The 14736-nt window shown below is 47.8% G+C and overlaps 3 protein-coding genes across 3 annotated transcripts; all 3 read right to left on the minus strand.

Annotated features, from left to right (window-relative positions):
- Positions 1-3109: 3109 nt before the first annotated feature.
- On the minus strand, positions 3110-3943 carry F4812DRAFT_313913 (uncharacterized protein). Its single transcript, XM_047931367.1, has one exon. It carries the CDS (start codon positions 3695-3697, stop codon positions 3248-3250), a length of 450 nt encoding a protein of 149 aa, XP_047792410.1. The 5' UTR covers positions 3698-3943; the 3' UTR covers positions 3110-3247.
- A 5126-nt stretch (positions 3944-9069) lies between these two features.
- Positions 9070-10549, minus strand: F4812DRAFT_457491 (kinase-like domain-containing protein; the record flags this gene model as incomplete). Its single annotated transcript, XM_047937179.1, has 3 exons — positions 9070-9175; positions 9228-9783; positions 9862-10549. The coding sequence occupies 3 exons, from the start codon at positions 10547-10549 to the stop codon at positions 9070-9072; spliced, it is 1350 nt and encodes a 449-aa protein (XP_047792411.1).
- A 2370-nt stretch (positions 10550-12919) lies between these two features.
- Positions 12920-13592, minus strand: F4812DRAFT_313931 (uncharacterized protein). Its single transcript, XM_047931368.1, has one exon. It carries the CDS (start codon positions 13413-13415, stop codon positions 13026-13028), a length of 390 nt encoding a protein of 129 aa, XP_047792412.1. The 5' UTR covers positions 13416-13592; the 3' UTR covers positions 12920-13025.
- Positions 13593-14736: the final 1144 nt, after the last annotated feature.

Raw genomic sequence — 14736 nt, forward strand, 5'->3', positions numbered from 1 at the left:
ACCTCTTTTTTAGCTTTTTTTTTATTTTTTTTTTTTTTGCTCATTTTTTCTCCTTAATGTTCCGTTACTTCTTTGTACCGGGGTATTGATGCTTAGACCCCCCCCCCCCCCCCCCTATCTACTTGTACCTGCTGTAGCGTTAGTATCTTGCTTTTTTTGCTAGCATCGCGTTCTAGAACCTCTGGTGACTGCTAATTTCAGAGTGATTGCGTAATGGGACTAATTGCGAAATGCCGGTAGCGATGCTATTAGTTACTACTAGTTACCTGTTAGTAGGTAGCTGAAGATAGATTTCTGTGGGAAGCCAGTCCACTTCGATATCAGACCCATTGGGTACCTTAGGGAGGTACAGTAAGCAATCTCTCTTCGAGTTCGAAGCTCCATACGCTAAAGCCACCGTAGGGCTGTTGGAAAAGCTTCGTGTACGTAATGTGGGAACATATGATATATCTCGGGCCGGCTCTCTTTCGGTCGAGCTTCGGTGAGCTGCTTTCCAAGAAAGCTACCTACCTAGACCTACCTAACCTTAGATACCTCAACCTAATCAACGACCGGCCCTTACCGGCGTTCTTGTCATCCCGCTTTGCTTAGCTCACCCCCCCTAAGGGTCTAAGACCCAGCCCAGTTAGAGCCCGCCACAAATCGCAGCTCTGGGCACGAGTTCCGCACTTCGGCGGGGATCCGTCTGCTACCGTGGCTTTATACTAATGATAACCGAGGGGTCCGTTATTCGGATACAGAAAACGGCGCGAGTCAGTTAATCTTACTGGGTGGGAATAGCGCAAAAAAAAAAAAAGTGAGGCTATGGTTGACACATCAATGACAAGATTTCTTCTAGATGTTCCGCCCAACTTCCCCAAGCTTGGGTTAGGTAGTTACGAGAAGAAGGTAAAGAAACGCCAGAGACAACTGGGTCACGGTTCTGGCAATAGCCAAGTTGGGTATGTAATGTCCCTAGTAAGTATGTACTAAGAGGCTATTAGACACCCACGTACGAAGGTAAGGCGGCTAGGTAGACAGCTAGAATGAACAGGTACCTAACAACAACGAGATGAATGCCGTACGGCACCGCTGGAACTCGAGCCTAATTCCAGGCTGGGCCCAGCCTAAGATCTGATAGCTTGGGTGGTCGACCAGTCAGTCAAGTGTGCTGTTATACGCCCTTCGACTAGCGACATTAGCATGATGTTTAGGTACAGCAATAGCGTACCTATGTAATAGCTACGGTGAGTCCCAACTATGAATTACCAGAATTGACGGTATCCCAGGTTCCCCAGTTCCAAAGGCGGGTTCCGGAACAACACGAAACTCACCGCTCGGCACTCGCAACATACACACACACACAAGCTATGTGTACAAGTGTCGATTGAAGCCAACTAAGAAAAGCCCCTCCTCCCCGCCCCGGCCCACGAGGGAAACCTTGAGTCTTTTTGAGTTGTCACTTGATAACTTTAACCTAAAGGGAAATTTTCGTGCGAGTTGCTGCCAGCGCCAAGCGCCTTCTTTTCTCCATAAACAAAAATCGCCAACCAGAGCGTACGGATAGATAATTGGAACTTTGGTATTGTACACATGGCAGCTTCGTGGGATTATAGTTAGTAAGCTAGGGGGGGAAAGGGTCCCGCGAAAGATGCCCGATGCGTGAGAATGACGGGATTGGAAAAAGACGGTCACCGAGAATTCCTCCCTTCCACCATCGAGACAAGTCCGAGGGAAACTAAAAGCGTCTTAGTTTCAGGCCGAATCTAGAATGCGATGACAAGTGCCCGATAGCACCTAGACGCGACCTGCTTTTTTTTTTTTTTTTTTTTTTTTACCAATCCACATACCAGGTCCAATGAGCTGTTTTGTGTTTGTTCTTGTTTAGTCGAAATGTGGCTCTTCCACTACCTATACCGACACGCCCCCTAGGAGCTAGGGGGGACCCAGCGACGATGGAGCCGAGCCTGACTTAGTTGCGAACTGGTTCGCGCAGGAACCAAAATAGACTCCGCGATTCGCGTTTCCTGGAACCGGCACCGTCGCATCGATATCGATTATCGAGCATGCTGCAGCAAAAGAGATGGATGGATAAAAGATGACGGGTGATGGGGCCCCTCCTTAAACCATATTGTTGTCACGATCGTCAATCCCACCGTTGATGATGTAGCAAGTATAGCGTAAGGCGCCCACGCCAAAACTTAAAATCCACATATCAATCCACATGTCTTGTACGTGATGAGTAAGATTAGGTCGGGAGGAACTTTGTTGTCGGAGTCTGCCTACGACCAAAAAAAAAAAAAGAACCCCAAAAAAGGGTCAAAGACATCTGACGAAACAAAATATCTTGAATTCATAACTTCTAAGCTTATGCCTCATGAGACCGGGCCCTTCGCATTTCCGGTCCCAGACATGGATGGACCCTGAGTGGACCACGTTGCTTGTAGGGTCTCAGCCGAAAGGGTGAAGAGGGAAAATATGTAGGAATAAGCAATGGTATGGCATGTCACGTTTGTTATCGCGCCTGTCTCCCGTCACCCGTCATCAAAAAACAAGACATATTGGCCAGAGGTCTTACAATATTGAAGGGATTATCGCGTGGTATGTAGGGTCTAGTGGTATGGAAGCTTCTTAGACGGCGAACAAGACGTAGGGCTATGTCGGGGACATCTGCCATGATAGGGACAGATGGGCGACCGGCTGACCCTTAAGAGGACTTGGATATTACATTCATTACCTACGTGGCTCTACTCTAACAGACAGCCTCGGGCGATTGATTACCGGGACCAATCGGTTTCGAGACATTGAGCTGACCCGGCTGGACTATCTCCAAGACACTCAGCCTCAGCGCGTGTCCTACACATGCTACAACACCATGATAGGTTTCGGGAAGCCCCAGAGAAGGACACGCGTATGTAACCACCAGGCTGAGATGGTACCGTGTTCGGTAACATCTTATGTGTATGTAGCATTGTCTCACCCATCCCAACATTCCCTTAATCCAGATGGCTGGTAGAAACAAACAAGCCTACCTACCTACTAATGTAGAGTGTCGGTCCGGCAACACGCTTGCGTGCTCTTCGGTCTCACCCACGAGAATTTTCACTCCGGGCGCGTGACCAACACCTTCAGGGGTCGTGGTGGTCGTGGTGGTCGTGGACTTTCTTTATTTTCGTCTTTCTCGAAAACCAAGGCTGCCTGATACGGAAAACTGGAATGGTGATCCAGACCTACACTATGTGGTAAGTAAACAACAACACGGCTCTCGTTAAAAAGTGAAATCCGAGCCCGGATTGGACGAAATATGCCGAAACAAAGTCCAGCCCACACGGAGCCGCAAATGGCCTTTCGTGTTTCCTTCCCGAACCCCCCTGCCCCCCCCTTGCCCCCTAAAAACTAAAATAAAAAGGTGGCCCTCATTGGCGTTAGGGGGGCGTGTTTCTTTCCCCGGGCACTTGGTTATAAGACTTCGTACTATATGTTTTGCCACGCTAATAATATCGAGACACGACGACGATCTAACCGTGTCGCCGGCTCCGCTAGGATACTCCACCGCCTCCGCATCGGTATGGGGAGGGAAGCGGAAAACGTCCCTACGCATTCTAGCGTCCGCTGCGCTGTAAGACGGGGAGGAGGAAGAAGAAGAAGAAAAAGAAAAGGAAGGACTAAGGAAGGACAACCAACACATTCCCGCCGTGTGTGCCATTCGCTTATTCATTTGCCGTAGGGCGACGATGAGCCATTCTGCCTAGATCTACACGCATAATGAAAACATAGTATGCCTACCTATGCTGAGACACAAATATTACAACCGCAGGCGGATGCCGTGGAACGCTCCCCCGGGACGGACAGCTCTGCTTACTACAAAGTCCTAGTTTGGAACGATCGAACAGGTCCAATAAGGCTTGATAGAATTGGCTCTCATGATTTCGCTTAAGGGGGGAAACGCATGTACGAGAACCAGATAGGATTGGGATACAGTACTGAAGTGTCATTGTAGAATAGGTCACCGCACCTTAGGTAAAGAGACACGCAATCAACTATGTATCAGGCTCCCCCTTGTTATGGTTAATGGGGCTGAGCCGCTTAACCACTTTGTCTACGTATCTGACCCGATCAGGACTTGTCAGCGGGGGATAACAGTGCTGTTTTGGGAACTGCTTGGTGGAGGTCGAATGTTATTATTAGTCACTATGATTCTTCTTCTTCTCCCCCAAGACGTCGTCGTCACGATGAGATGTTAGGCACCTGATGAGGGTCTTCGAGTATCGACGATAGGTACATATTTCCCCATTTCGATACCTAAATGGTGCCTTCGTAAAGGATTCGTCTGCCCCGTCGCACCATATCCATCTTCCCGTCAATCCGTTTTAGCAAGACGAGGCGTGCAAAGGGAAAAAGAAAGAAGAAAACACATGGACAGGCCCAAATGACAAGTCCTTCTTTTAGTGTACCGTAGTTCCCCAGCGTGGGAGGCATCAATATGACACGCAGTTGAGGAGGATCAGGTGCCACGACTCGAAAACAAAGACCTTCGACTAGGTACGTAGACAGTGGGTGTTTCCGTTTCTGTGCCGTACCCGTCCTTGTGGAGATGAGATGAAAGAGAACAACTAGAGAGTTGATGAATGTACCACGACTGGGGAGGGAGAGATCATCATAGATCGAGGGACAAGCGATTTGCACTGCACTGCACCGCACCACCGCCCCGCCTTCAATCTTTCTGATACCTGTCGGGTTAGGAGGAAGAAGGAAGCGGGAAAAAAAAGTAGCTTAGTGTAGAATATTTCCCCTTGATCGAACGGGACCACGTCACTACGAGCGCATGCCCCCCCTTCTTCCCTCCTCCCCCACACATGTGGGCGCAAAAACTAAGCTCTCTCTTTTGCTGCTTCCGCTTCGCTCTAGAGCCCTACCCTACCCTTCCAGAGCCCTAACCGGAACCAAAAGCTAGCTAAGAGAACCTTACGGGTGGGTGCCCAGAGGGGGGGTTGACAGCGGGTTGTGCTGTGCGGTGCGGTGTGGAGGCTGCGAGCCACCGTTTTGGGTTGGCGATGCCCTCATCGAACCGCCAGACTACCGACCTAGGTAGAGATTTAGGACCGGCTCCGTCACTCCGATTTGCTTGCGCACAACTACTGGATTTCTCATTTATTTTCGGGTCCCCTTGTAACCTGTTTCTCGCCGTTGCTCCACTGCCTTCTTACGTGCTATGCCTTACCTAGCCTAGATAAACCTACATGCGATACATAGATTGGCCTAAGTAATGTAAAAGTCTACTTAGTCAGGCACGACGTTACGGAGCACACAACTCACATGTAGCGGTCGAGACGACGGGTTCCCAATTATGGGGACTGCAAAAGGGAAGAGGGAGAGGAAAGGGAGAGTTAGACGAATAATAGCTTCCTGTCTACAAGCCAAACCCTGCGGCCTGGCAATAAACGGTGACAGCTACTACAATGCAGAAACGCCTCTGGTGCCTGCGCCATGCGAACCTGAGGGCCTATGCGAATGTATGGTATGATATGTTTGTTTGTATGTACTTAATGTATGTACTACCCCCCCATCCATAATATCGAGTGTTTCCGATTAGCATAGGCACGAGCATGAGCATGAGCATGAGCATTAGAATAACCATTGAGCATGTGTGAAGCATGTGTGTACGATGTAGCCAACGTAGTATTGTCTGTACGAAATGATTGTGCCTCTCCACTCGGAAGCAGGCGGCACTGTAACAGTTGATCAGAAGCAGGCTTTTGAGCCTTTCGATCCAATCTCCGCTCATATCTCATCAATCAACCCTCTTTTTTCTTTCTTGTGCCAATATAACCCCTCCTTACACACAGCACACAGCCCTCTCTCCCCCTCTTTTCTCATGGAGAGGGACGGCGGAATTGTGTGGGTCCCGGTCGCGATGAAGCCTTGGAAGGGGGATCTCAAGGAATTGGATCTGGCCCACGAAGGGGGGGGAGGGCGCGGAAGATGGAGGGTCGAACATACATACAAACACGAATAACATATGAGAGATTAGACCTATGAGTGAGTGAAGGATAGAGAGAGTCAGAGAGAAAGAGAGACGGAGAGAGGAGCAAAGAAAGCTTTCACCGCCATGTGCCAGTGAACCCAAGCCGTCGGTCCAATCACCACGCGGGAAGTAAGGGAAAAGCCGACACCCCCCATCACCATACCCAAACCATCGACTTGCATACGCACCGCGGACTAGGGGACATGGACCTTGCCATCTCTGATTCGCCCTCAAGGCGAAAAGGGCACGGTTAGGAGAAGGAAAGAACAGAAGGGAAAGATGCGAGAAGCAGAAGAAAAGGAAGAAGAAGCAGAAATCAAGGAACAATAGAAAGAAGAAGGGCTAGGTACATCACACATTGACTTACTTATTACACCAACGGCCCGGCAGCGCACTAGGTAGGGTTGAGCATACAAGAATAAAAAAAAATAAAAACCATAAAAATAACCAAAAATAGAATGAATGCGCTGCAACATAGTAAAAAAAATAAAAAAATCATGATACTGAATAATGAACGCTACGGAAGAAGGGCGCAATGCTTCTTTCCTCTACCTAATGTTACCTGTGACCTACTCTCGAACCACTTAACCCGCCCGAGTATTGGGGAGACAACGGAGGACAGCGAAAAGTGGTCGGCGCAGCGTCCCGAGGTATTATTGCATTGTCTGTCTGTCTTGTCCTCGACACACTTGCGCGCGCAACACTGCGTCTAGATGTAAACGTACAACACCTAAAGTACCTGATGATGGGTAGAGAGTTCCCTTTTCTTTTCTTTTCTTGTCTTCCTCTTTCGTTTTCTTTTGTCCATCCCTTTTACATACTAGTACTATGTAAACTCGTGCAGCAAGGTAACCGAGATGAGCTGGGTATACCTAATACCTATTGTACCAAGGATTTGCGCCTGGCTCTTTTTTTTTCCCCCTTTGCGCCCAAGACGGGGGGGAGCCGTCCAACCCACAAAACCCATTTCCCAGCAGCCCAGCAGATGGATACAATAGCACGTAGCATGTAAATTGAGCTGTTGGTAAGGGAGGGGAAGGGGGAGAAATAAAATGGGAAGAGGAGGGGGAAGGGGGGGAGAAAACCAGGTACCGATCCGTACAAGAAAGCCTCGAGCGCGGTTAGCCCAGCTTACGATATCATCATCATCATCAACATCATCATCATCATCATCATTATCGTAGCGAAGCGACAGATGTGATGCAATAGTAATAAGTCAGTAATTTAGTCTAAAATTGCCAAGCTTCAAGGCTACCTAGTCTAGTTGACGAGTCTGAGCGGCGGCATTTCTTTTTTTTTTTGTGAAAATTAACCAAAGGTTAAATCGCTTTGTCAAATTGTAATTTCGTAAGGCTGGTCTAGTCAACCTAATAGCCAAGCGGGCCGGTTAGGAACTGAGGTCGAAGCGAAATAACACAAGGAAACAAAGCGTCAGATAGAGCAAAAGGGCGGAAAGGGGGGGAAGCGGTCGGAGCGCCGTAAGAAAAACCGGGGAGTCAGAAAGAAAGAGAAGGGAGACGATTCGAGGTTCCTTTTTTTCTTTCTTTCTTTTTCTTGGCTTTGCAACCAACCTGAGGGAGATGGCCGTAGAAACCGTAGAAGCTAATGCGGGCCTTGCAGGCTTTGCAGGCCTGCGTTGCAACGATGGCAGAAAAGTGTGATTATGAAGGTAGAGCATATCCATGCACACTCGCAAGCCCTGCCCTGGCAAAGTAAGGCGAGTGGCGTCGGCAGCTTTCGTCCAATCAGCGCAAAGGGACCGTTGAAGCCATCACCCTGACCCAGATGCTGGTATTCCCATGGTCGTGAATAGTGTTGAAGCCTTGATGATTTGGTGTCTTAGGATTAGGTTTCGAAGCGGCTGAGGTGAGAATCGAGTCTACCAGTACCCAGTAGCGAAGTTGTCTTGAGCTATGGATTAACCTTGGAAATTCAAGACATGGGTCGTCTAAAGTTGTTAGTAACGAATAGTGAGACTTCTCATAATGCCTGGGACGACAATCACGAAGCACTGTCACTTGTGCGCAGGTTGTAAAGCTAAGCCAAGCTATATTTTGATGGTTATTGCGACTGCTCGCAAAAACATTGTATTGGTTTGTTCGAGAGCCTATGGACGTTATTTAGTCTCAAAAGGCCCCCTAACAGGACCACCGTGTCTGATCGGTGCCCCTAGGTATAACGTATAATTTTGCGCCAACAGATGATGTTAAGCGCGGGTGAGGTTATTGGCCCTCTTCTGGTCTATTTCAAATCCAGCTTCATATCTGTCCGTAACTGGTCTCGATGAACTTTTCTGTTTTTTTCCCCGATGGCTCTCGATATCAAGATCCATAAATATCCTCTGTATCCAATAGTAAAAAAAGAAAAAAATTGGTATCATCCAAACGAAAGTATCGACATCTCCCCTTTGAAATGCAACCCGTGCAAAACCGACACATTAGAAAATACCAAGTTTGTACAGAAATAGCCTTTCAGCTCCAAACACATCTCCAGTTGTATGTTTTGCGCCGTTTGATAATGCTTTCCCGTTACACTCCCGGACTGTAAATAAGATAGTGGGCTCCTGTGGTCCTTGGTCTTATGGATTGATCCTCATCAAGTCGTCCAACAACTCCACGCTGATTAAACAAAGAAAATACATGACGTCGAAGTAAGTACAGGTTTGAATGGCATAAAATGCTCCCAAACGCGCCGCATACATGGGAAGCGACGTTTTGTAGAGCTCCATTTCTGGGTATGGATTTTCCGGAGATGGTTCCTATGGATCCAATGGAATATGTATTATAAACGTTATATCAAGTTGAATTAGTTTTTTGTCGAAATATATCCTCAGGTCTGGGTCCGGGATCCGTGGCTGGGCCAATCCATGGAAAAATAACTCCTATGGCCTATTTCCAGGTATACGGCAATACAGGCCAACACGACCTTAGATTAAGAATGCCTCCAAGGTAACGAGGTGGCTACGCATACTCGATGCAGCTAATAGCAGCCTTGGAAGGTGGAAAACAGAGGAACTTGTGGGTGGAAAGGAATGGAATGTATGGGTGGGGGTTGTGTGTACCTATTCACCACTTCCCAGAAGTATGGAAAGGCGAACTTGGTTGGTGCACAGCTGGGCTGTACAGGAACTTGAACTGGGCAAGGCTGGCAGGATTCAACTGGTCCTGAGTACTGCGGAACAAACTCCTGTGAAAACATAACTTTTGGTTCTTCTGAATCATACAACTGGGGCTCCTGGATAGGAGGGATCTCATCCTCTGTGAGAACGAAATCATCGTCGTCTATATCGTCGATGGTCGAGACACTAGAGGTGAGAGATCCATCGTCGGATGAACATGTAGATTCCGCATCGGAGTCCGAAGCGGTAGGTGATGGTGGCGAATCGAAGTCCTCGGCAATGGCTTCTTCGCAGTCAACGTATTCGATAGGCCCAGGCGAATTGGGCGGTGTTGGGAGCGCCTGCGGGGCAGGCGCTGTAGGTGAAATCGTAAATCTGGAACAGGCGAGAATGCTGTTCCTAAGTTCTGGTAACGTAATTCTGTGATCTGGGTTGCGGGTAAAAATCCTCCCTAGGATATTGTTGAGGTCATCCGACAATGGCAAAATAGTCCGTAGGAAATCCTGACTCCTGGTATAGGCACGGTATGTGGAATCTTCAAACGAGGCTTGCTTCCACGGATTACGGCCACAGGTCAAGTTCACTAGGATAACACCAAGGCTCCAGACATCATTGGGGGCGCAATAATAATACGGCCTTCGGAGTGACGGGTCCAGACATTCTGCGTGAGAGAAGACGAACTAGTTAGTAAATCCCTAAAAGTAATTAAATAAAAAGAAGGTTCCCGACGAGACCCTACCTGGTGACATATAGAAAGTTGAACCGCATCCGTAATCTTCGGACCGGTCTGAAGAGGTGGCCAAACCGAAATCTGCCAACTTTACTGTGTCTCCTCGGTTCGAAACTAAGATGTTCTCGGGTTTCAGGTCGCGGTGGTAGATTCCAAGGTTATGGCAATGCTCAACGGCGTCCAGGATCTGTAGGAATACGCTTTTGACCAATGCATCCTTACCCACATATTGTCCTCTCTCTGTAATATTGAGGAAAAGGTCACCTTCCGGGCAATACTCCAGGATAACATATATGCAGTCTGGGTCGTCAACAATCTTATGCATGGAGACAACGTTAGGGTGTGCCGAGGCCATGTAGTGTAAGCGTAGTTCCCGGTGCTGGAAGGCAACTTGTCGTCGATCCAGAGGCGAGCCATCTGCGTTGAACTTGCTGAGCGTCTTCACAGCATATCGGACTCCGGTCTTAACGTCGATGGCCAGGTAGACCACGCCATAGGCACCGGTTCCAATAATTCCTATTAACTGCAGACTTTCTCCAAGGAACTTTCCTAGTCTTTCTTCCGGGGCAACTGGAGTGTATCGAGGTTGACAAACAGGGGGTACAGCTAGTGGTGGTTGTTGGAAAGCACACTTGGTGTTGTCGTAGGAGGGGGATGCCGGAGGCGTGGGATACCCGTACGCTGCCACATTATGCATCGTATGCGATAGATTATGGTCCTTTCCTGGGAAATCCGGGACTGGATCTTGAAAAAAGGTAACAGAGATATAAGGAAATTAAGAGAAAACGGCCTTCTCTACTGGAACGTCCTCAAACCAAAAGCAATGTCCTTGGAAGCAAATTCACGGAAAGTCCTTGGGATGTAAGCTATTTTTATGTTTTCCTGGGTCGTATGTAGATGGCGTCGAGTCAACGGGCCATGGAATTAGTAATAGAAGTCGCCGTGTAAGGAGGCCAGGTGTCGAAGGCCGGTGGGTGTAAGGATAAGGGAATGTTGATGGCGACTGGTATTATGGCGACGAATCCGAGTTGCAACGGTTAGTCGTGAGGTAGGAGGGTGAGTGGTTTTTTTGGGCAATGAACGGAGGTTAGTGAACGATGAGGTTAAAGCAAGAGCAGGCCGGGAGGTTGATGTAGATATTGAAGATAGGGCATCAGGGGCCTGGCCTTTTGCGTGTTTGGAGTGGCTCAAGCGACTTTGACTCTTTCGATCCACAATGATCAATAGCCAGCTCACATCCATGTGTGAACCTATTGGTGCCACTTCCCACGCATACGCTATTCTTGAATTTGACGCGCTAACGTAGCTGTGAAGGCGGCCTGGCGAGAGTGGAGCTCACAGGAGAAGGGAGCAAGGGGAGTGAGTAGACGAGCAGACGAGCAGGGGGAGGTGTCAAGAATGGGGACCAATGCCTTCCAGGGCGCTCCACTGGAGGGATGGATAACCCAGCCTGAACAAGGACCAAGATCTTCGTGGCTCGTCGTAATATACGAAGACAAGGATGGTCTGACACACGAAAATAAATGATCCACTCAACGGCCCAAGGTGGGCCACTGTTACCCTAATAGAAGCCATATCAAATATCTAATACCACGCCCAAGATCCTAGTCGAGCTAGTCAAAGACTGAGTCGAAGAGAAGGGGGCGTGCGTGTGATCTTGTCGATACATAGCACTTGGGGGACTGGCGAGACTGGGCAAAGAACTGGTACGGACTGCTGACTCTCCACCTCTTTTCCCTCTCCTTGTTCACACACCCGTCCTCTCACTGGCCGGGCAAATCGTCATAAATCGGCGACCCGTGACTCGCATAGCTTTTTCCTTGCCCTCTTGTCATTGGGACGCCGGGCGGTTGGCAAGATCCTTGATTTGGCTGAGAAGACACAGTTATTGTGGCCAAACTTTGGAAGATACTGGCATCTAAGAATATTACATCTTTCTTACCCTTTGTTTTCAAATGAAGCTCGCCTTGAGCAAACCTGCTTGATTAATGGACCTCTCTGCTTGTAAAAAGTACTTAGGGGCAAACTGTCCCGGTTTCTTATTAAATCCCGCATATTCGTAGTACCCTATACGCACAGTACATAGTACTAGGCGGCCTTCTAAACCAAAACCAGTGTTGTGACTCGGGAAACGTTTCTCAGGGAATGAAGTTTCGTATACTTGTGCTCTTCTAGGCAGCTTTGCCGCTACGAATGCTCATAACAAAAAAAAAAGAATGCATAAAAGGTCACCCAGTAATCCTTCTGTTGCAAAGACTGCCTCGTGTCCCATATGATTAATGCTACATTAGCCAATAGCTTGCCGCTGAGCAAGATCGGTGTCTCTGTTTATGTCGCACCTTCAACTATGTATGTCAGTTCTGTGAGAGAATAATCCGACAATCTGCCCACATGAACTGACACGCTTTAGTGCTGATAATTTATGCCGTATGTATTGATTTTCTGGCTTGTGGGCTAACCTTTCCTTTGTGTCTTTTCGCCTCCTCACCAAGCGAAATCCTAGGAATACCCTACATGTAGGGACTGACGTTGCTGCTTATACCTGTTGAGGGGCCTACTAAGGGGCACAGCGCTATTGGGCTTTTTTCTTGGTATACGAAGTATTTCGAACTAGGTAACTACCTAAAGAGGTATATCTCATGCATACCAGGTAAGTACTATGTAATGACACCTGTTTGCTGTGTCTCTGGATCTGGATTTACCGCCACAAACATGCCGTTTGCTGGAAATGAACTTAACGTCTAAGCCTTCTTGCTAGTTAAGCGGCAACGGGTGACGATGATGTGTGTAGAGAAGGGATGTTCGCTGGGGCCGCTTGTATCCGCGCGCTCAACACTTACATCGTCTAGAGCATATTTTTATTTCATTTTCGATTCCCTTATGGGTTCGGCCGTTGGCGATGCTGTACCATCGATACTACTGCCTAGATATTCGCTATTTCGCCCTCAGGGCGCTCTCTGATGAATTGACGACTAAAAACTGACCGGCCGATTATTACAGAGCTGCAGAAAATTTACTAGTGGCGGTAACGATACCGGATTTGTAGAATGGCAGCGGTAGCATTGCAGCAAATGCAAGAAAGTGTCCAATGGCGCGCAGACTTCTCGTTGCATCCCGGGGGTCTACAGACAAGACCGTCCTAGCCTTTGGTGGCTGTGATTGGTTAGGATCAATTAGGTGGGTGTGGGACGGTAATAAAATCTGATGAAGCCCCAGGTTTGGCTTTTTTTTTTTTTTTCTCTCGAGGCTGCAGGTTGTGGCCTTGTAAAAAGTGAGGGATTATCTCCGAACGGTGTGGGTAGTATTGAATAATCTCTTTGGTGCGGGCGTGGGCGACTGCATGCAGTAGCCTCGTAATACGGCAAAGGGATGAAGGATTGATTCGATGAGATTGGTCGGCGCCTTCTGATGTCTTGCCGAGAAGTGAGGCTGTCGGTCCAGGGCATCTGGGCCAATCCATGAACGAGAAACGAGATACAGTCCTGACTGCTTATGTTGCTCAGATCTGAAATAAGCCAACAGCCTGCAAGAAATGCTATGTCAATACGCAATCGACATGGCATGTATTTTAACTGTACGTAGTGGTGAATACCTCTTTAGCTAAATGAGGCCTACATGGATGCATTTTTGAGCCTTGATGATGGAAAGTTGAAAAAATGAAAAAAAATGGCATATGTTCCAAGAATTACCTAAAATAAAATACGTTGTCAGTACCTAACCTAATCTAGATTCTACATGTACCTAAGGTGATGTATCCTTGTACACTTGTATTCATGTACTAGGTACCTTGTATTGGAATCGAACAGATCGGAATATTCTTTGAAGCGCTGCCCTCCGCCCTCTTCCGCTGAAATGTAACCGTCACTCCGTACTGTCACTCCGTACCGCCACCACGCTATTTTCACATACGTAGTAAATGTTTCTCACGATAAGACTCATTAAAGGCCTTTTAGGGCATTATTGTTCTAAATCTATTAATAATAATTTGATTCGATTTTATGTACCTACTTATTGTTTTTCATATCACATGGCCACATCACAACACGAGCCCATAAGATATCAAAATCAAAATACTTACGGGTTCTCTCTCGCCTTGCTGTTGTTAGTGGCCATTTTGCATTCTGCATTGTGCCGTCATACAATATTGTCATACAATATTTTACGCCCAGCCCCCAATAAGTTGCAATAATCCGTGGTATTATTTCGGTCGCTTTTTAGAAGAGCCTACCAGAAACCACCAACGTTACCCATAGCATGTAATCTCACCTCTTTGCAGGTGCCTCCTCGCCAATCTACAGTTCTAAACGAAGAAGAGGCTATCATTCTCTTCGACACTCACCGCTGTAAGCCACCACATTCTGCCATAGTCCTTCTTGTCCATCATACCTATGTCTCCTTCATGAGTTCATATCCCTTCAACGATTTTACAACCAATCTGAGCGAGAGTTATGCCACTTTCCTAATTTAGCCTATTCATACCGCAACAAACGTCATCACGGTTCTGCATAAACCTGTCGATTAACATGACTTGTACTACGTATGGGATTAATGCCTCGACTGCGCCGTAGCGTATCAGATTGGCGTCCCAAATCCTATGGGCATTGGCAACCCGCCATCACTTTTGATCAATTTGCTTCTGCTTACTACATGGTTGGGACGTTCTCTACGAATGTGTATGTAATATCATGGTTGTTTTTCATGAATCCGGTCTTAATAGTTGACCCCATCATGTTTCGAACCCTGTCTCCCACGAGAGCTCGAACAACTCGCATCCATCTGTGCTCGCGTGGTCTGTGGGCAACAGACCTTAGTGCGATCCCGAGACATGGAATCGGTATGTCATTACCTACGTCCAACTTATTCGGCTAGCTAAAAGGTCCCTTT

The sequence above is a fragment of the Daldinia caldariorum genome (assembly GCF_022478825.1).
Source record: "Daldinia caldariorum strain CBS 122874 unplaced genomic scaffold F4812scaffold_4, whole genome shotgun sequence".
Taxonomy (NCBI): Eukaryota; Fungi; Ascomycota; class Sordariomycetes; order Xylariales; family Hypoxylaceae; genus Daldinia; species Daldinia caldariorum.

Excerpts from the sequence above, each read along its gene's own strand:
- F4812DRAFT_313931 (XM_047931368.1), bottom strand. The coding sequence starts at position 13,415 with ATGCCATGTCGATTGCGTATTGACATAGCATTTCTTGCAGGCTGTTGG.
- F4812DRAFT_313913 (XM_047931367.1), bottom strand. The coding sequence starts at position 3,697 with ATGAATAAGCGAATGGCACACACGGCGGGAATGTGTTGGTTGTCCTTC.